At 35.4% G+C, this 19,933-nt stretch overlaps 3 protein-coding genes across 3 annotated transcripts in view; 2 read left to right on the top strand and 1 right to left on the bottom strand.

The window, feature by feature from the left end:
- The first annotated feature begins 12 nt into the window (after positions 1–12).
- LOC106156049 (AP-2 complex subunit sigma) lies at positions 13–2,450 on the top strand. The gene is made up of 4 exons (XM_013531133.2): positions 13–163; positions 657–806; positions 1,407–1,580; positions 1,878–2,450. The coding sequence occupies exons 1-4, from the start codon at positions 161–163 to the stop codon at positions 1,977–1,979; spliced, it is 429 nt and encodes a 142-aa protein (XP_013386587.1). The 5' UTR covers positions 13–160; the 3' UTR covers positions 1,980–2,450.
- A 436-nt stretch (positions 2,451–2,886) lies between these two features.
- LOC106156051 (uncharacterized) lies at positions 2,887–12,734 on the bottom strand. The gene is made up of 9 exons (XM_013531141.2): positions 12,465–12,734; positions 11,929–12,011; positions 11,584–11,680; positions 9,464–10,028; positions 9,019–9,256; positions 8,730–8,809; positions 7,873–8,011; positions 7,524–7,605; positions 2,887–7,259 (listed from the first exon to the last, which is right to left on the bottom strand). Exons 1-9 carry the CDS (start codon positions 12,597–12,599, stop codon positions 4,074–4,076), a joined length of 4,605 nt encoding a protein of 1,534 aa, XP_013386595.2. The 5' UTR covers positions 12,600–12,734; the 3' UTR covers positions 2,887–4,073.
- A 157-nt stretch (positions 12,735–12,891) lies between these two features.
- Positions 12,892–19,933, top strand: part of LOC106156052 (ras guanyl-releasing protein 3) — a 58,955-nt gene continuing 51,913 nt past the window's right edge. Inside the window, exons 1-2 of the mRNA XM_013531142.2 lie at positions 12,892–13,029; positions 16,050–16,178. The gene's annotated coding sequence lies outside the window, so the exon portion shown is untranslated. The remainder of the gene's footprint in view (positions 13,030–16,049; positions 16,179–19,933) is intronic.

The raw sequence follows: 19,933 nt of genomic DNA, 5'->3' as shown, positions 1-19,933 counted from the left end.
AAGGATATAGAACTCCAGTATTTGCTTATAAAAGAACGAGACACAATGAAAGTTTGAGTTTAATCAGACTAGTGTTTAGTCTGTCTTGTAAAGTGGGAGTGAGCAAGTGTCCGCCATCATAAATCGACCGGTCGAATGTCATAGTTTTAGATACGTTAAGATGGTAAGTTATTTATCAGTTTTATCGTCGAATTGCCAAAATATGACATATTATTTAATTGAGAAATACACAGTTTTAAAAGAGTAAGTGTTTATTTAGGGTGGAGGTGGTATACTGCAAGAATGCTGTTCGTAAGAACTGGGTGTAATATATCAGATTTCACTTGTCTATTAAGAAAAAAGAAGAAAAGTTAAGACAAATCAAGATCAAAGTTATGCCTGACAAATTTTGATTGCTTAACTGTAGCTTCCGTTTGTGGGCATTGTGGTGTCATTGTCTTATAGATGAGTTGACAATCGTATTAAAGTCCCATTCAAGTAATAGAAGTATGGAAATTGAAAATCAAGGAAGTACTGGTACACGTACTGAAATTTATGATATATAATAAATTTAATATACTTTGATTGTTTAGATCTATACTGGTAATAATCAATTGTTTAAATTTGTAACCAGAAGGATAAGAATCACTCATCATTTGGAACGTTTTTCTCTTTAGATTCGCTTCATATTGATACAGAATAGAGCTGGCAAAACTAGGTTAGCCAAATGGTATATGCACTTTGATGATGATGAGAAACAAAAATTAATTGAAGAAGTTCATGCAGTAGTAACAGTGCGAGATGCCAAACATACCAATTTTGTAGAGGTGAGTATTGGAATTGAGGTGAGGGGTCATTTCACAGTATTTTTATTCCGAACATGAGATCCAATATATGACAACTTCATTGTTTTCCATTCTCCATGTGTTCATGTGTCATGCCAAAACAAGTATGTTATTGCCAAAATGTTTATATCTGGTGATGGACAAAATTTCTTCCGCCAAGTTTAATTGCACATTGACAATCATCATATGAAATGATATAAATGGATTTAGAAATAAGAAAAAACAGGTAATGAGGTAGTAAAAAAGAAGGGAATGGCATTATAATAATTTAGATGTTGTGCTTGCCACATATGCAGTCTCTCATATTTCTCAAATTCTTTTTTCTTAATATTTTCTTTTACTTATTTTTGTCATTTTTATGGACAGTTTTCTGTTTTCTGCTAAATATCTCTTGCAAGATTTATTTTGAAGACTTTTGATTTACAATTTTGATGATTTTTATGTTAAATGAAAAAGTATCAACAACTTGTATTAAGTTACTCATATTGCACCTCATTTTCTAAATCTGTTATGAAAAAGGTCATTCATACATAGATATAACATTCATTGTCATTTTATTACCACATCTTCATTTTATTTCAGTTTCGCAACTTTAAAATTGTCTACCGAAGATATGCAGGCCTGTATTTCTGTATATGTGTTGATGTGTCAGACAATAACCTAGCTTACCTAGAAGCAATCCACAACTTTGTAGAAGTTCTCAATGAATATTTCCATAATGTCTGTGAATTGGACTTAGTATTCAACTTTTATAAGGTGAGTATTGAAGTGGCTTAATGTTCAACTTATCTTGGTAGTATATTAAATTGTAAGTAGTTTAGTTAAAAAGATAAGAAGTATATATTATTTAACCATTGTCTCTTCTTAATCTTATATGAAATTGTAAATAATTTAGTTGAAATGATAGAAAGTATATTATTTAGCCATTGTTTTGAATTTATGGTAAATGTCATTGCCGTCTTGTGTTTCTAAAATATAAAACATTTTGAAAGTGAAGAAATCCAACAAAGAAATTAACTTAACTTTTTATTTCTGTTTAATTTCCTCCTCTAGGTATATAGTGTGGTAGATGAAATGTTCCTGGCAGGAGAAATTCGAGAGACAAGCCAAACAAAAGTTTTGAAACAGCTGTTGATGTTGTCTTCCTTAGAATGAATCCATAAAGCTGTGAAGTTGTCAGCAAATTGGTGCTGAATAAACAGACTAATGCTCGGGCATTGCATTCCTCCTGGTCATTCAGGGCTGTTGATAGATCTTCAATTTCTTTATTGTCTTAATGTAACACTGTATATGTACTGAAATTTAAATGTACTGTATATGCCCTAAAATTTGATACCCCTAGGAGGGGAACTGCACATGATGAGATTGGTTACTCGAGTGTCTGTTATATTGCAAGGGTTAAATCTGTACTAAGAAATTTAACCCATTTTGCCAAGTAATGTTTCGTCAGGTGATTTATGGATTGGTTTAGTTGCATATAATTTTAGTGTAAAATAGTAAATGTGCAATTGAACAAATAAGTTTAAATATAAATGTACAGTTGGATAAATGTTTACAAGTAGATATAGAATGTGTAATATGAAAAAAGTTTATCTGGGCAATAAAAAAACCCTTTTAATCAAGATACTCCCATAGATAATATGCATTATGCATTAACATAACAAAAAGAAAGGGATGAGTATTTTTTTCCCCTATTAAATGTTTAAAGATCATCCTCCAGCACATTCAAGTTTGACAAAGAAAACAGTATGTAAATAAGGGATGAATAACATCATCCATTAGATTTTTAAAGGGATAACAAATCCATTTTGGCCAAAAAAAAAAGAATTTTCCAAGGGTAAATGGCAATTTCTCCATACTTCCTAATGATTGATGAATCCATTTCTACATTCAAAGTTAGCTCTTTTTTTTCTCAAGTTTGTTTTTTTAGAGATTATTAGAGTATAGCCATCTACGGAGGTCACATGGTCTGTGATAAAATAGAATATATATTTCCATGCATTGTTATCCCTTTAAAAATATTCACATAAGCATTCTCAGATTTTTAAAAATGTATAACCACTTTATAGTTAGCATTTCAATTTATTAGCCATTTTACTAATTCACTTTACATTATTGGCAAATATGCAGTGATTACTAAAGTTACATTTTATATCCTGATAGTTTTTAAGTAGTGTAAAACAAATCAAAATTTTAATATCATGCAGTTCTCATTGGAAATATATCACATCAGGCCATTTCTATACCACCTTCCATGTTCTATTTGAATTAACCAATTCGTAGAATCCTAAATATAAGCCCTTATAATTAAAATGTCCATTGCATTAATGCACGACTTTCATCCATACTTAATGTGACCAGAAGTGCTAGAGACCACTTACAACAAAGAAAGCAAAATTGGCTGTTAAAGGTATGCCAAGTCTGGAGGCGTGTGCCAAAGCTAACTTCTATCTTATGAATACCTTCACTACTAAGTTCTTATCAAACTGTATTTTACAGCAAACTTGCATTAGACTTGTAAATACTCCCATCTTGGGAACACCCTGTGCATGCCAAAAAGATTCATATTGCACATTGCAAGAGAAAATCTGTTGACAATACTGCAATTTTTTTACAAGGGATGAAAACTTTACATGATAAATGTCATGCAATTCTTTAGTAAAAACTGTCACTATAATTTAATTGAGATTGGCCTTATTCTTCAGACATTATCACAAGTGTTCTAAGGTCACTTATTTTTTTTACACATAATTCCTATGACGTGAAATCAATTTAAACTAAATTCACATACAAGTGACAACATAGAAGTTTACAAAATAGATTATTAATTTAATTCTTTGGGACACTTATGGTAGAAAAAATAAACTAAGCAATATCAACTATAATTATACATGAATGAGAAAATGGTTAACTTCATATCTAAATATCTTTAAGGAATTAAACCTCCAAGTGGGTATCTTCAGTAGTTTTGGACAATTTTGACAGTTTGCAGTATTCAGTGTTTAAAAGATAAGACATTTCTAAAGCTAGCGCTCCCACATAAAGCTTAAACCCTATATGATAGTGGAAAGCAAGCCATTTCACTCAATTCTTTGTCAGAATATTTATATCTAGGAAGGGAATCAATTGCATGCAAATTAACAGTCAATTAAGAATAACACATCCACATACATCACAACCAGAAAGAACACTAAAAAAAAAAAAAAAAAAAAAAAAAAAAAAAAAAAAAAAAACACATATACATACATTTTAAAAAACATCATCTTTCAAATATGCAGGTATTGGGCTGAGGTCACTCTTCTTAGCAACAATTCTTGGCCTCAATGGTGATGATGGATATCGTTTGGGTGACCTGGCATGCCTAGGTGAATGAGGAGATTTTGGTGATCCCTGCAGCCTTTTTACTGGTTTCACCGGTGATCTGCACTTTTGACTGGAACCCACCACTGCCCTCATCCTTGGTGTGATAGTATTGCGAGGAGTCATAGATCCAGGTGTCCTCATCAACAGGCGATGGGCCACATCCTCGGACAAAAGAGAGGACTTGATCTTTGGTGTGTGAGGAACAGTCTTTGGAGGGATTTTCTCTTCTTTATGGTCTGTGGGCCCATTTATCGTTTTGAGTGGAGACCTTTGTGTCACAGCATCTGTCGAATTTGTTGATCGCCTTTGGCTCTTTGGTGTGCATACTGCATCAATTGTCTCCTGTAAATCCTGGGGAATATTGATAGCTGATACAGCTGGGGGACACTTGAGCAAACCAGCAGGCTGGGGTAATGGCTTTTCTGCAGGGTTACTTGCAACCTTGCTTGGTCCTGCAGAAGTGGAACTGCCTGGAATGACCCTGGTGTTGCTGCTGGAATCGACAGACCTTGCAGTGAACTTTGCAAGGGATCTTTCCACGCTTCGATTTCGAATCAAGTTGGTAGATATTGGAAGATTGGGCACTCCACGGGGCGCTGACTTCACAGGGGAAGCTCTCAACACATTGCTAGCCATTTGTCTGTATCTTGCGGACTCTCTGTCCTGCTTGGCAAATATTGTTGGAATGCGAACGGGAGACGCTCTGTTGCGCATCTGTGATCTTGGAAATCTCAGAGGCGAGGTGTGCCTCTTGATGATCTCCACTTCATCTGGATCATTACTAGCTTTGCTGAACAACTGCACATTTGCAGTTACTTTTCCAGCTTGCTGAAGGTTGATGACACTCTCGTGGACAATGCATTTTTCTGCAGAGTCTGTCTTCCCTGCGTTTTCTGGCACATTATTGGTATCATGGGCCATGAACCCAGCTCTTTCCAATAGTTTGTGAGTATCTAGAGAGATCTGCAGCTTGGGTTCTGCATTGGTCTTATGATGGCTATCACTTTTCTTACTGTTGTCTTCTGTGGTTGGGGAGATAGTGCTGGAGGTCTCAATATCAGGCTTGACTGGGACTTGATTTTTGTCTTCTTCGTGGTTTTTGGCAGTGTCTTCACTAGCTGGTTGTGATTGCAGATTTTCATCCGCTTGGTTTTCTTTTTCATTTATGTTATCCACGTTCTTTTCATCAACTCTGTTTTCTACAGTCTCAGTTTGATTTTCATCCTTAATGTTTTCTTTCTCATGTTTCTCATCTGCTGTCTCTAACCTCTTTTCCTGATCCTTTTCAAATGTTCCATCTGTGCTATAATCTGAGTGGTCAGAATTCATCACAGTTGCCATAGTATTGTGTTCTTCAATTGTTTCTTCTTTACTGACAGGTTTCTCTCCACACTCAATAACTGTGTTATTCGCAGACTCAGACTGCAAAGTAGTATCACACACTTCCTCAGTGTCCATTTGCTCAGCATTATCATCTACCTCCATTGCATTTTGCGTCCCCTGGGCAGGGTCTGGGCCCATGTTAGACACTGGTGCTGCCCCCTGTTGAGAAGTCAGAGAACTAGAGCTTCCACTGGATCGTATGCTGTCCATCATAGCAGTGTCCATCACATTTATAATGGTGCTCTCATCGGCTAGATACCAGTGGCTTGGCTGGTCACCATCTGTCTCATTTAGACTGCTGTCAACTGTGGCATTTTGTCCAGCCAAATGTGTCCTTGAAGATTGGGGCAAAGGAGAAACACTTGGCTGCTGGTCCTTGGTTAGTATGTTTAAGTGTCCACCAGCAGCAGGAATATGCTGTGTTTTTTCACTTTCGGTTCTGACATGTAGGGACTGTCCCTTGTTGGTGTGTTGCTCAAGCATCTTCAAATCATGACTATTTTGTCTGGAATTTAATGGCTCATGACTCTTCACAGGTGGATGCTGTGGGTTACAGGAATTTTCTTTCACGCAGAGTCCAGTATCACCTTGCTGTCTGGGGGGTTGCATCATCTGTTGGATATGTGAAGAATGCTCCATTCTCATCACGGCGGAGACTTGCATGTTGCCTGGTTCATTTGTCAAATGGGTTGACTGCTCTATAGCTGGGACTTTGGAAACCACAGAGCTCCTGGGTGTGATAGTTGGCCTCTCTGTCTTAGGAACTTCTGTGCCAATTACACCTTCATGTGAAGCTGGCGCAGGGCACTTCCTGACTTCACTTATTTCGGTTCCCTTCTGAAAGAAATCAGAAGCTGGTTTTATTAGGTGACCAAAGGTCTGATGAATGTCCACATCAACAGTGACTGTGTGTCTGCGCTTCGGTTCTGCTACCTTTGGGACCTTCACTGGAATAGGCAAACCAATATCTGCCTTGTTGATGCTAGGCTTACGTGATAGGTTGCTATTCTTACTGTTCAGGTCATTCTTGATGAAATTGGGCTTCTGGGAGAGGTTGATATCTGCTGGACGCTGAGGAATCACATTTTTGATGCTTGGTTTGCGACAGACCACTGTTGTTGCGTTGGGTAGGCCACTAGTGATGGTGTTAGGACGTCCACGTTTGAGGCCTCCTTTAGCATCAGCAGAATATGCACGCCTGTGTGCACGGGGTTTTCCAACATCAACACCCAAAGTAGACACTTCACGAGAAGCCAACCTTCCTCTTTCAATTTCTGGCATGTTGGCTTTGGCAGGAGTTTGACTCTGAAGATCTTGCCTAAGATTTTCAGCCAGCTGGTCCACATCTATGTCAGCATTTTGATTTCTGATCACCACGACTTCATTGTTCTTTTTTAAGAACCCTCCATCATCACTGTCCTCTTTTTCTTCCTTCTTTCCACCACTCAAGGAGGAAAGTGAAGACTTCTTAATGGCAGCAGAATTTCCCAAGATTCTGGCAGGGGAACTTGGGTGCTTTTTGTGCCTTCGGAACCAGCTGGGTCTTCTCTTCAATTTGCCATTTTCATCTTTACTGGATGTGGTGCTTTGGATGGAGGAGTTGTGTTGGGTGATGGAGGAGCTGAGGATATCATCTGGGTCAGTCCCTGCCAGCTTACTCCCTATGGCTATATCTGAACAGTTGGCAGCCTGGAAAGTCAACAATGGTGATGGCTATAATTAGGATGATAAAAAAAGAGAAGGCACAAATGGTTTGAATTTTGGAAGAAAAATAATTTACCTTGGGAAATTTCATAAAATATTGTGTGGCCTTAATAAATAAAAATGTCAAGTTACATGGCAACTTCCCAATCAACTGACGTGGACATTTTTTAGTTTTTCCCTCCCTAAATTGCGTAAGTGACAGTGTGAAATTGCTAATAAATTCTAATTAAAAATTAAGAATAAATGTACCTCTGGACTGGATTTTCCTCCACTCATTCTTCTAAAGAACCCTTTCTTTTTCTTGCCATCTTTTGGAGATCCTCCCGAGGCTCTAAAAACAATATTTACCATGCTTTTTGTCAATGAAGAACTATAAAAATTATATATATATATATATATATATATATATATATATATATATATATATATATATATATATATATATATATATATATATATATATATATATATATATATATATATATTTTTTTTTTTTTGAATCACTAAAAGATCACTAAATACTAAATAAAATAGAGTCCACATCTGACTAAAAACCATCTCCTGATTGTGATTTTATCTTCAGATATTTTATCCATACCTCTTTTTTCTTGATAGACTCCCTGGGCTACTGAAAAGTCTAGTGTGCTTCTTCTTAGGAGTGGCAGTGAAACTAATAGGGGAATTGCTGCTCTCAGTGAAATTGATAGACGGTGTCCCCAGGACAACATTACGGTTCACTGAAAAGGGAATAGTCATCAAATTATAAGAGCGCATTCATAACAGCGGACTAACAGATCTGCGGGTCAAATATGGCCGACTCACTTAAATGCGTGTTGCATAATCCCCGCGGAGAATATGTTCAGTGTCTAATAAGGAATTAAGGGGCAAGCTGTTTAGTAGATCACTAAATTTGATCTGCAGATCTGTTAGTCCACTGTTCTGAATATGTTCTTACAAGGGGAAGAGAGCACTATAACAGTACTGACCTCCACCATGGAAAAAGGCAACTATGGACAAGGATAGTGAAACAAAAATTTTTTTAAAATATTAGAAAACCCGAAATGAGTTAAAATTTTTATACCTTCTTTCTTTTCTGAATAACTGCCTTTAATGAAAATTTAATCAAAAGTCCATTTTAATGTTAAAAACAAATAGACAAACCAGTTTCAGTAAAAAAAAAATTAACTTGAGAGGCAAAAAATGAATCCTACCAGAGAGACAATTTAAAAAGTTTTAGAATAATACTTTTGTTTACCTAATGATTTAAAACTGTAAATGAATCAATTTTAAAAAAATCCATTTAAGGTAAATATTCAGAGGCACTGCAACAAAAATAGATACCTGTAATATTACAAGGTAACACAACACAAAGAGGATTATAATATAAAATATTAGATCTAGTCTACTTTCATTTGAAAAGAAATGCACTGCAGGAATGAACAAGCAACAGCATACCTGGCAGCCTAGGTTTTGTTGTTGAGGCTGGGGTAAAAGGGGTCTTGTTAAAGTTGGACATCTGCTGCAAAATGGCTTTCCTGGGGAAATTAGAGAGTGCAAAAATATAATCTAACACTGTAGACACTATGACCCTTAGGAATATGAGGAAAAGTTGATTATTATTAAAACTGACAATGATTTTACAGTGCAATCTTTACTTGATCATTATAATCAATTCAAATATTATCCTACTTGCTTTTCTTTGATATCAATGGGGGGAAAAACTGTCTAGACATCATTTCATTACCTTTTAGTGGCAGAAAATGGCACCCCTTCATCTGAGGCTTTTCGCTTCCTGACCACTATAGGCGTGGCGTCCATTATCCCTATAGAAATGCCAGCAGCATCACCAACATCCACAGCAACAGAAGAGTCCTCCATGTCAGCAGAGGACGAAGACACCAAACTTTGATTGCTTGATGCTCCCTTGATGCCACCACGTTTTGACCATTTAGAGATTGTGTTGCTAATGCCTGACACAATACCTATTACAGAAAAGCAAGAAAATAACAAAAATAAAATATTTCATGTGAAAAGTAAACAGCTGAAAGGCAATACATGATTCCTCATTTAAGTATTAAAATGTGCAAAATCATGGGAAAAAAAAAAAAAAAACATACAGCTGGTTTATATCAGACACTTGAAAATATACAAATTAACTGATAACAAACCACACTCTCAAAATTACCAACCTTGCAATGAGCCACTTCTTCTCTTCTTTTTCTTGGACTTGGGCTCTTCAGACTCATCACAACTTCGGTCCAATTCATCCTCAGAGGCAAAACATGTACTCATCATGTGGGAACGCTCTTGTAAACTTTCATCCACCATGCCTATGTCAGCACTGTGTTCTATCAGGAGCTCAATGATGGACGTCTGTGCTGCCAACAGCTGCCCTTCCACTTGGGTCATTTTCTCTGACTTGCTGTTAGTATGGATGAGGTTTGGTGTTAAGACAACAGCTAGATTTGATACGTTCATCTTGTTGTTCTCACTATGGCTGGCAATTTCTGCACAGCACTGCATCGTGAACTTCAGAGTGCTTAGATTTTCGAGTGGAAGCAACAAGCACATCAGTTGGATGTGTTTAAGCCTTGAGTCAGACTCCTGCAGCTGGTGGCATTTGATGAAGACGTCATGCAGTCTTGTTGTTAACAGAGAATCTGGGAGCTCTCGGAAAAACTGCTTTATCAGACTTGTCACATCAAACACATTTGATGACTCTACGTCTAGGTCTCCTCCATTATCTAAATTGTGCTGAATTTGAAAATAAATTGTTATTTAAGTCAAAAGAAGCAAGCAGAAAAAATAAACCTTCCTGCATAATGCAATTCCTAAATAGTCATCTTTAATGACACATCAAATGAGATTTTCAAATGTGAGCCTTACACTTTCATCTTCATAAATGATTTAAAAACACAAAAGTATTACTGTACAAACACATTTGTGTACTAATTAGTTACAAGTGTTATATGTGCTGTACACATGTCTATATACTATAAAAACATCTTATTAACTTTTCATAGCAAACATTTTAAAATGCAAGCCTGTCTCTACCATTTCCTTTTTTTCCATCTACAGTAAGAACACACTGGCCAGGGAAGTAATAAAACAGTTAAAGCAATAATAACTCTTCCTTTGAGATTCAAAATTCCGCAAGAAATACATTCTAAACAACACACGGAAATATATTATATTGCATTTCACCACTAAAACGGCTGTTATTGTAGTAAAACTAAAAACTGTGCTTGTCAATAGGGCTTTCGGTGCCTTTTTTCCTGGTCATCAAGGCATTAGTTGCCAAGGATTTTGGCGCATCACGCGGATTCTTGCGTGCAGTCGAGACCAAAATAACACAGGCGCATGACGCAATCCTCAGACGTAAGTTGCGAGTTTTTGTACAGTGTGTCGGATAACGAAAAGCCCAGAACTGCACACGTTGTGAATATGAGCAATTAAGACGATTATATCGTATGAATCTTATTTTATTGCAATAAAGTGTTGTTGTTGTCTGCTTTTCCCGCGGTTTTAAGTAGGTCATCAGAAAACCCCGCTCGATATGCTATGTTAGAGAGGGCTCCGTCAGTTAAAATCACTTAAGAGATTTTAACAAAAAACCGTACGTTTAGGAAAAAAACCCTGGATTAACTTTGAATGCAGGAATGGGGTCGCTGACCATTGGTGAGTACGGGAAAATTGCCGTTTACTCCAGGAAAATCCAATTTTTGGCCAAAACGAAGAGTTATTATGACTTTAAACTGTGTTAATTCATTGCCATATGTTACAAGTGATTTTGTACAAAGAGACTCTCATATATATTGGTCAAACTGGTGCCTTTTCTGGCTGAACAGTACAAACTTGTGACCAATGAAAATTGTTGGTAGATCTTAGGTTTGAATACAATTGCAAGTCACATTTGTTTTTTTTTCTTTTTGAAATCATTATTTGTGGGTACAGTATTAACATACTAAGTAAAGGTACAGCTGTGATTTACACTTTTTACAATCATGAAGTTTAGTAAAAGTTTCCCATGTAATTATCTCCATGTTAGTGCTCATTTCAAATCCCACAAATAACAACCAAATGACAGACTATGAGCATGACTAATAAACCACCTTAATACTACTGATATGGTATCTTTTTACATCAACACTCCTGACGGCAGTTACTTTGATAAAATTTCAAATTTTCTAATGATTCATGCTGTGTTACTCATACTGATTTGGAGAAAATGATAAATTCTAGATGTTTCGATAGATATCAAAATATCCCATCAAACAACATCAAAGAGACAAACTTCCATCCAGCTTACTTTCAATTCTTTCTGTCTTGCAACAGATCCAGTTTTCCTAAATATGCCAACTGTGTCAATGTGGTTTTTCACCACAGTAAAGGCATCTACAAGGAACCTGAAAATTGTAGAAAAAGAGAAAATGCAAAAATCTATCAGTTCCCCAATTAGCTTCAAATGGTAATTTTTTTTGTTTTAATGTTTGGAAAAGTGCTCTGTAAAGGGTAAAGTTAACATTGGGCAATGCAATTGTAAGTTAAAAAAAAAAATAAATTATGAAATTCAAAACCTATTTTATGCAATATCTTGTTCCATTTACTGCCAACCTGTTGACACTTTAAAACACCAGGGCAAATTTTTACTTACTTAGGTACAAATCCACAGTCTTCTATAAATACTCCAGGCATACTAAAGAGATTGTTTCCAAACACGTATCTATCCCCTTTGTCCTGAAAAAAATTAGTCATAGATATATCAATTTTCATTAAAAATTCCGCAAACACGTGTGTGTGTGTGTGTGTGTGTGTGTGTGTGTGTGTGCATGAGCAAAGAGAAATAGAAAGGGTACTTCTGAATAAGATATTTCAGCACATTGTGTCAACAACCAAGCGAAATTAAGTTATGCCAAGTATGCTGTCTCACTCCGGCCCACTTTCCCTCAGGTTCCAGCCTTACATGCTAATTTTACTTAGCAGTTTTAGTACCACGTAAGGTCGAAAAGTTCAAACTGAAGCAACCTCCCCCTTCCTTTCCTCCCCACTACTCCCCCAGAATGCACCCAAGTAATCGGTCATCAACTGACATTCTTAGTTATCAGATATCACCAAAATTGTTCTGTTCTGATCAAATTCACGTTGCACATTTAGAACAAAACTACTAACATAACAGAAAAAACAATTTACCTGTGTTTGCCCACTTTGACTTGAAGGGCATCTTCGTTTTCGAAGTTTTGGCACTTTTACTCCTTTTTCTTTCAAATCCTGTACTGCCATCGACCTTAAACTCCCCAAATCGTCCAATTTTGTTATGTGCTTCATTTTTTTAAACTTCCAGCAGTCAAAAAGTTATTAAAAATAAACTTATTGGCCAAAACCTTTGCCTGCTATTTAAATCCCCTTGCCGTAAGGAACGAAAACATCGTTTGAAAACTGACCCAAATTACGAGGTGCTATTTGATTGGCTAATGGAAGGTCAAGGCATAAATTGATGTTTTTACGCAATATTCAAAATTTATTTCTAACATTTACAACTGCATATACTGTATTTTATATTATGTATGATTGCACGTAGAGGTTTGCATTTTAAATATCCCATAAATGGTTAAAATATGTTTTATCTTGCCTTATATTTTGGGTCATGCGCAGATATACATTTCCGGAGCAGGTGGCTTTTCTTGTTACTCTCAAAGAAAGTAAACAGAGGCACATTTCAAAGACCGGGGAAGGGGGATGCAGCGAAAAATTGCAGGTTGGTTCAAGCGTTATTTCTTTTGCATTCTTACCACTAATGTTTCCTAACGTTAAATTTTTGTCATAATTTTGTAGAAAATACACTGAGCATAGTCCACGTGGAAATTTGCACTGTGAAAATACTTTTGGTCGTGATTGTTGCTGTCTGCTTCGTGTGACAGTGCAGCTATCATATCATAGCATTGCAGCTGCAAGTAGCACAGTTGGCACTTATATACTGCATAAGTGCCGCACAGTTCAATGTGCAATTCGAACTATTGCTATAGTCAGCCTTGTAGAGTGTTATGATCTAGCTATTTGAAACTTTAAAGGTACACTGGGTTTGAAAATCCCCCAAATGTTTATTTTTGCCATCCACAGCTTCTTTAAAACCTTATATACACCTTAAAAATGATTTAACCTCTTAATATTTTTTCTGGGGCGAACCTGATGTTGGACCTTAAAGGAAAATGGTCTCAGTTATAATGGCTGGCCTGTCATTTTAGGCTAAATTAACCTCTATAAATTTTATCATAAGTAAATCCAAAAGATGGGATACATGTAAATAAATAATTCTTGCGTACAAGAAAATTGCTTATTTTCCTGGGAAAATTCATTTTGGCAGGTAAATTTCATGGAGTATACCTTTGAGTATTGTCTTGATTTTTCTAAAAAGAATCGTGCTTATTACCACAGTAATAACTTGTCAGCGCACGTAGGTGTACTGGTAATTTACACTTTATCTTAATTATGCAAAGCATTAAAGTTAAATGGCATGAAATGTCAAAAAACATAAGATACAGATATATGCCCTTTTACAAATTGTTAATCCTTTGTCTTTCTCCAAGTCCTCCAGAATTCTTACTTTTTCTTCAGTCAATGTCTTGATGAGTCTTACAAGCAGAACAATAACTAAATTGCATATATTGTACCAGTAGGACTTCAACAGCTGCCTCCTACTCCCAGCCTGTGGCCTTTCTTGATTCATATTTCTTAAATATTGCATAAATATCAGTGGCGGAATTTTGGGGGGGTCAGGCGGGCACTGCCCCCCCCCCCCCCCTTCGGTTTCTGAAAAAAAAAATCACACTAATATTCTCCTTTTAAAATTAGACATTTGTCCTCCAAAACACGAAGCCCTCACTAAGGAGGCCAAGGTCGGTTTCATATCCTATTTAAAAAAATCTGGACCCCCCCTTCAAATAATCATGGGTCCACTTCTGAATATGACAAAACATTGTATATGAATATGTTTCTCAATTTAAGCAGTTTTTATTTTAAAAAGTAATATATAACAAACAGTTATCTGCAGAGTTGGTATCAGAGGGAGGAAGTCATTATTATAAAAATAAAATTTAAAATAATGTCCGTATCTGATGGCAAAAATTTAGGGAGCCACTATTTAAAGGTCTAAGTCAAGACCAGATGCTACACTGGTATATATTAGTAGTATCCCACCTAAAAAGCTATTGCCATTGCTATTAGCCATTTTTTTTTCTGTGAAACAGGTGCAGAACTTATTTTTATTGAAGTTAATTATTACCAAATTATCTAAAGTCAATGAACATTTATGGTCTTAAAGCCATTAAAGTAACTTTTGACTTGTTAAGTTCTTTTGTGAAACTAGCTAAAATACATGAAGTCATCAGAGATACTAGTAAAGTTGACACAAGTTGGAATTCTGTTTTTTTTTTTTTCACAATGAAATTGTACATCCCTTACATTACATTAGAAAGGGGATTGTGGAATTAGACAGATAGCTACCATTTTGGCTTAGTGGACAGAGTTCTGCTGTGGATCAAAGTTTGATCTAGGTCTCAGGTTTTGCAATAAAATCTTATGTTCTACTATATATAAGAACACCTCCCTCTTTTAAAATTGCTTGCTACAGGCCTGCATCAAAAGGTTACAGTGATAATTAATGTTAGGATCTTAGCTCTTCACTGCAGCAACAATACATGTGAATAGATATATACGTATATCATAAATATGTGGCGGGGGTTTGTGCATATTGCGTCTGAACACATGGTTGAAATGCCAACTTAAAATGTCAATCATGATCAGTATTTTTAAACTTCTGTAGAATCAGTGTAGAATTATACCGCAAATGCATGTGCCTACTCTAGGGGGCATGTGTGATGCCCAATTTGATGATTAACAATTATGAAAAGTGGCAAATTTTGAGTTTGTTCATCAAAATTATGCCTTGTTTATCATCTTAACTCACACATTTGTGTTTTAAACTTCAAATTTATATAATTCTTGTGGTGTCTATTTTGATAATAATTTAGAATACATCTGAGTTAGAGATGTACATATTTTTACAAGACGTCACATGCACTTATTACAGAACAAGAAAAATATCAACATTTTTGGAATTGTTCAAATGGTTTCAAACTACTTACCCGAGAGGTCTGTTTCACAAAAACAAAACATTAACCCAGAGTTTCGTGTAGGTTTTTTAACCAATATTTTTAGTCTATTTTTAGCCAAGGTTATTTAAATCATCAGTATCCCCAATTAATTAAAAAGTTTTGCCTGTTTTATAATAACAAAGATATGAGTTATATTTAAAACCAATACTTCATTTATCCAAGTGGAGTACAATGGATTAATCCTGAACTGAGGTAGACCAATTTTCAGGCAACAAGTCTTATGTGAAACTAGGCCCTTTATTTTGAGGTCTTACAACATAATGGATGAACACTCATCCATACAGTGTGATGTCCAAAAGCAGGAAATATTATGACATTGAATAGACATCACTCGGACCTCTGTTTGACCATGAGAATTTTGATTGTTATTTACTGCATTAATTAAATTTTGACCCTTTTGTTTGAATGAGGAAGTTTAAAAAGGTGAAGACATACAAATCCTTAGAATAAAATTTCATTATTTATGTCTACTCATGTAACAAATCAGAGATTGATATATTCTTCTTAAGATTTTATGCTCAAATGAACCATCATGGTTTTCAGTTTAAAATTAAACTTGATGTTTCCAATCAGTACTTAAAATTCCCTGTATTTTATTTCTTAGGAATACAAGTTCTGCTTTTTATCAAAAGCTTCAATCCATTTACAAGTCAAGTGATGCAGTTAACATAGTTGCTGTGTGGCCTTCTTACCCGATTTACCACAAGTACGGTCCCAGGGAATACAGTAATAGGTACGTATAAGTACTTTAGCTTGTTCAATATGTGTGCAGTTCATTTGTGTTGCATTTCTGTACCGAGTGACACACATTTTTTAAAGTAATACACAAGTGTAACATATTTGAGAACACATTTTCTGGCATAGCTCATTTGTTTCCATTAAGTATGTAGCTCCCAGCATCTGCGATTATAATTCCAATGTCTTATTGTATTTTTTCATGTTGTTGTAATTTACACAGTTTCAGTAGTAAAACAGAACGTGCCCCTAATCTTAAAGATAAAAAAATAATTAAACAAGTAAAATCAAACATACACACATCCAAACCACAATTTTCAGACTTGAAAGCATATAAGCAATGGGCAATGCTAGCTCTTACGAAGAGGATTTCCTTAATTTTTTATTAAAATATTTGTTTACAAGATTTGGGGATATACCTTTTATAGATACACATGCATACTACTATTTTTAGGTTATCTTAGTCTCAAGAGCATAGTGTTGCAGTATTGTTACTGACCCTGTCATACTGAAGGACTTATAATACGAGCAGTCTATATAAATACGATGTCATTATTGTTATATCTATCAGATTAAAGAAATCAATGAATAATTTACATTGTTTCTACATTTCCATTCAGCAGCAGACAATGTCTTTAGATGTGAAAGCAATAGTGCGGTTTTAGAACCACCTCGTCCACGTCCACCATGTCCAAATGGAACCTTCTTTCTTTTTTCCATTTTTAATGCAGGGGGAGGGGGTCTGAATGCTCTTTAAAATCTGTAAGAAAAACCCTCATATTGTGAGACAGTCAGAGTCATTGACTTAAAAACAACTCATTGTTTAGCAGTGTGGACCCAAAATGACCTCCAAATTCAAAATCCTGTTGAAATCTTGTACCTTTTCATGCATTAACATAATCCTTCATAAGATGACTTCATTGTCCATTCTATTACTTCAGTGTATGAGGTATCACAATTATTTTGCTAAAGCCCCCTTTGCACTGGACGGCGTCCTTTCTGCGCCCCTTCTACAATCAAAATGTGGTAAAAGCAGTTAAATCATGTCTCAGCGTAAATGTTTCTGTGTCCCTCATGTGTCCTTTGAATGTCGGAATCTACATTTTACCTGTAAAACTGCGAGCGACCTGTGGGTCCTCTGAGCGACCTGCTTGCCTCCCATGTGCGTCCCCTGTACTACCCACAGATTTTAGGAAAATACCAATTGGAGGTTGTTATGAGACTGTTAGTAGCTGTTACCCTAAGATTTCCTGTCTCTGGTGAAAAATACCCTAGTATGACTCTGTTTGAGAGTAAAAAGAACTACTTTACATGCCAACAACTGGTCGATCATTGAGTGTTGATTCTGCAACCAAAGCAATGCTTGTGCCACCTTTTTATGAACACAGCGATGCTTGTGCATCCTCTCTGTGTCCATTGAGCGATCTTGCAGCATCTGTCCTCCATCAGTTTCTCTTTCTTGTTTGTAAACTGGACATTTCAAGCAAATTTTGTTAGTGCAAAATGATGGTTTTATGATTTTAAATAATATCTGAAATAATAAATTTACTGTGGACCTAGAGGCTGATCTATTTACACAGACTGTTGATGTGTGTGTGGTGTATGTGTGTTTTGTTGGTTTAAATCTTCCCATTTTTGAACATCCTGGTGTTATGTCTCTTGTTAGTCATGATTTGCTGTCCCTTTTCAGAAGACTTATTTTCACTTCAAATAACGTGTTCTGTGCTCCTAACGTTAGGCAAGTGATTATAAAGTAGCCTAGCAGACATATTTATTTATTTATTTATTTATTTATTTATTTATTTATCAAATTTCAGTTCAGAACTTTAAAAAATTTCTAATTACATGACAATAGCTCGTGTCCAAGAATATTGTTTATTTCAATATGTTCATGCTAAAACAGGAAGTGTCCTTAAATGTCAAAGTTGAAACTTTCCAGTAATCATCTTCCTTTCTTGCCTGAATGATATATAAAATCTCTAAAATCGATACAAACGCAAAACATAGTTAACAAAATATATTTTTCTTTAATTGGTTTTCTTCTAGATATGAAAGAAGCAAGTCAGAGGTAATGCTTTCTCTTGATCACGATAAAACTTCTTATGTGCATCTAGCTGTTTTTTACCTCATCTACGTATCGATTATAAACTCCATGCACATAATCATAATAAGCATGAGAGATTATATATGGGGCCAGTCTGATTTACAATATGGCTTTGCTTAGCTGATTGAAGCTTCTTTTTACCCTTATCAAAATTTTTGTGGTTGACCAGAAAGATGATTTTTTATGTATTTAGCACAAGTATCATTGCTTAAATATTTGATCATTTGAAATTTAAATACCAGAGTTCACATTCTAAATTAAAAATTGCTTATTTGTCAAATAATTAAAAATTTGAGAAAGGACTTTGGTCAAATTCAATTTGGAGAGCTATCAGGATTACAAATTGACCTTATATATAAGGATAATATTAAAAGGAAAATGTCTTTGCATTTTATAAGATGACATGACATGTATTAGGTTCATTGACTCTCACAAATTATTCAAGTCAGCATTGTTGAATAGGTCATCATCATCATTATTATTACTTTCTTTTCATGAACTTTTGATGATGATTGCACTGTCAAATATGCCAATATTTGCTATTGACAAATGGACCAGAAGATAATAGTTAAAACCATAGTTAGTAGCTTAATCCATACATGAGCATGCATTTTTTCATTGCATAAGTGAATTCATCCCTACTGTTGTCATGGCACTGTTGGTGGTGTCTTATTCCAAATTTTGAGATGATATTGGACAAAGTATAAAGCGGCTACAGTGTAGATGGTAGAGGTAAGGCATGACTTCAAAGCCAACATGACTGGCAGAAAGGTCAGGTAAGAAGTCTTGACTGATTATAACAAAATTTCATCCTTGAATTGGACAAAGACACATGCTTCTCTTCTTATGTTTGGTTTTGAAATATTTTCCTTGAAAACCTCTTATTTGAACAGTTTTGATTGAACAATGACGCAGAGACTTAGATATAAAAATGGCATATCATATAGTATAGAGTGATCAGCAAAGTAATTAAGTGTTTTTTTATTCACAGCCACTAAATAGTATTAAAGAGTATTAATAATAGTATTAAAGAAATATTTTGACATGTTACCTCAAATTAAACAATTTATATTTCATAATTTTTGCATTTGAATGAAATGAAGAAGATAGCATCTGGGTAACTAAGGCTCTATTTCCATAGATTTTAGATCGATCTATCCCCGCGGAGAGTCTCACTAGATTAATTTCAGATAATCCGACTTAAAGTCCGTCCCGCCTACTACAAGCTGTAAGGGGGTAATTAACTTTTGTGTCCGCGCGGCTGACAGCTATTTAGCGTGAACCCCCAGGGAGTTAGGTCGATCTAAAGTAGGTCGATCTAATCTATGGAAATGGGGTGTAAGGCAATATTTTTATCTCAAGTTACACAATTTATAGATATTTTTGCATTAAAATAATAATGGAACAAGTTTTGAAATAGATCCCAGAAGGATTTTCAGGGGAGTGGATCTCCCACCAAGTCGTATAACCCTGTGTATCCCAGTTTACTGGGAATGGCATAAAAATGCTGATGATAAGTTCAGCTTCTAATGAACTTTGGTATGTGGGGTGTATGATATATAAGTTGATGATAAATATTTTTGAATAAACACTTGAATTAATTGGGAATGTTTTTGTCAAATCAGAAATAATAACAAATATCATAGAAG

Source organism: Lingula anatina, chromosome 2 (assembly GCF_051362555.1).
Source record: "Lingula anatina isolate TDL-2025a chromosome 2, LinAna3.0, whole genome shotgun sequence".
NCBI lineage: Eukaryota > Metazoa > Brachiopoda > Lingulata > Lingulida > Lingulidae > Lingula > Lingula anatina.
This window is presented reverse-complemented; position numbering and strand designations above follow the sequence as displayed.

Coding starts and splice junctions, on each gene's coding strand:
- LOC106156049 (XM_013531133.2), top strand. Junction 807..1,406: donor AACATACCAATTTTGTAGAG/GTGAGTATTGGA, acceptor ATTTTATTTCAG/TTTCGCAACTTTAAAATTGT. Junction 1,581..1,877: donor TAGTATTCAACTTTTATAAG/GTGAGTATTGAA, acceptor TTCCTCCTCTAG/GTATATAGTGTGGTAGATGA.
- LOC106156051 (XM_013531141.2), bottom strand. CDS start 12,599: ATGAAGCACATAACAAAATTGGACGATTTGGGGAGTTTAAGGTCGATG. Junction 10,029..11,583: donor CAAGACAGAAAGAATTGAAA/GTAAGCTGGATG, acceptor TTTCAAATTCAG/CACAATTTAGATAATGGAGG. Junction 9,257..9,463: donor AAGAAGTGGCTCATTGCAAG/GTTGGTAATTTT, acceptor TTTCTGTAATAG/GTATTGTGTCAGGCATTAGC.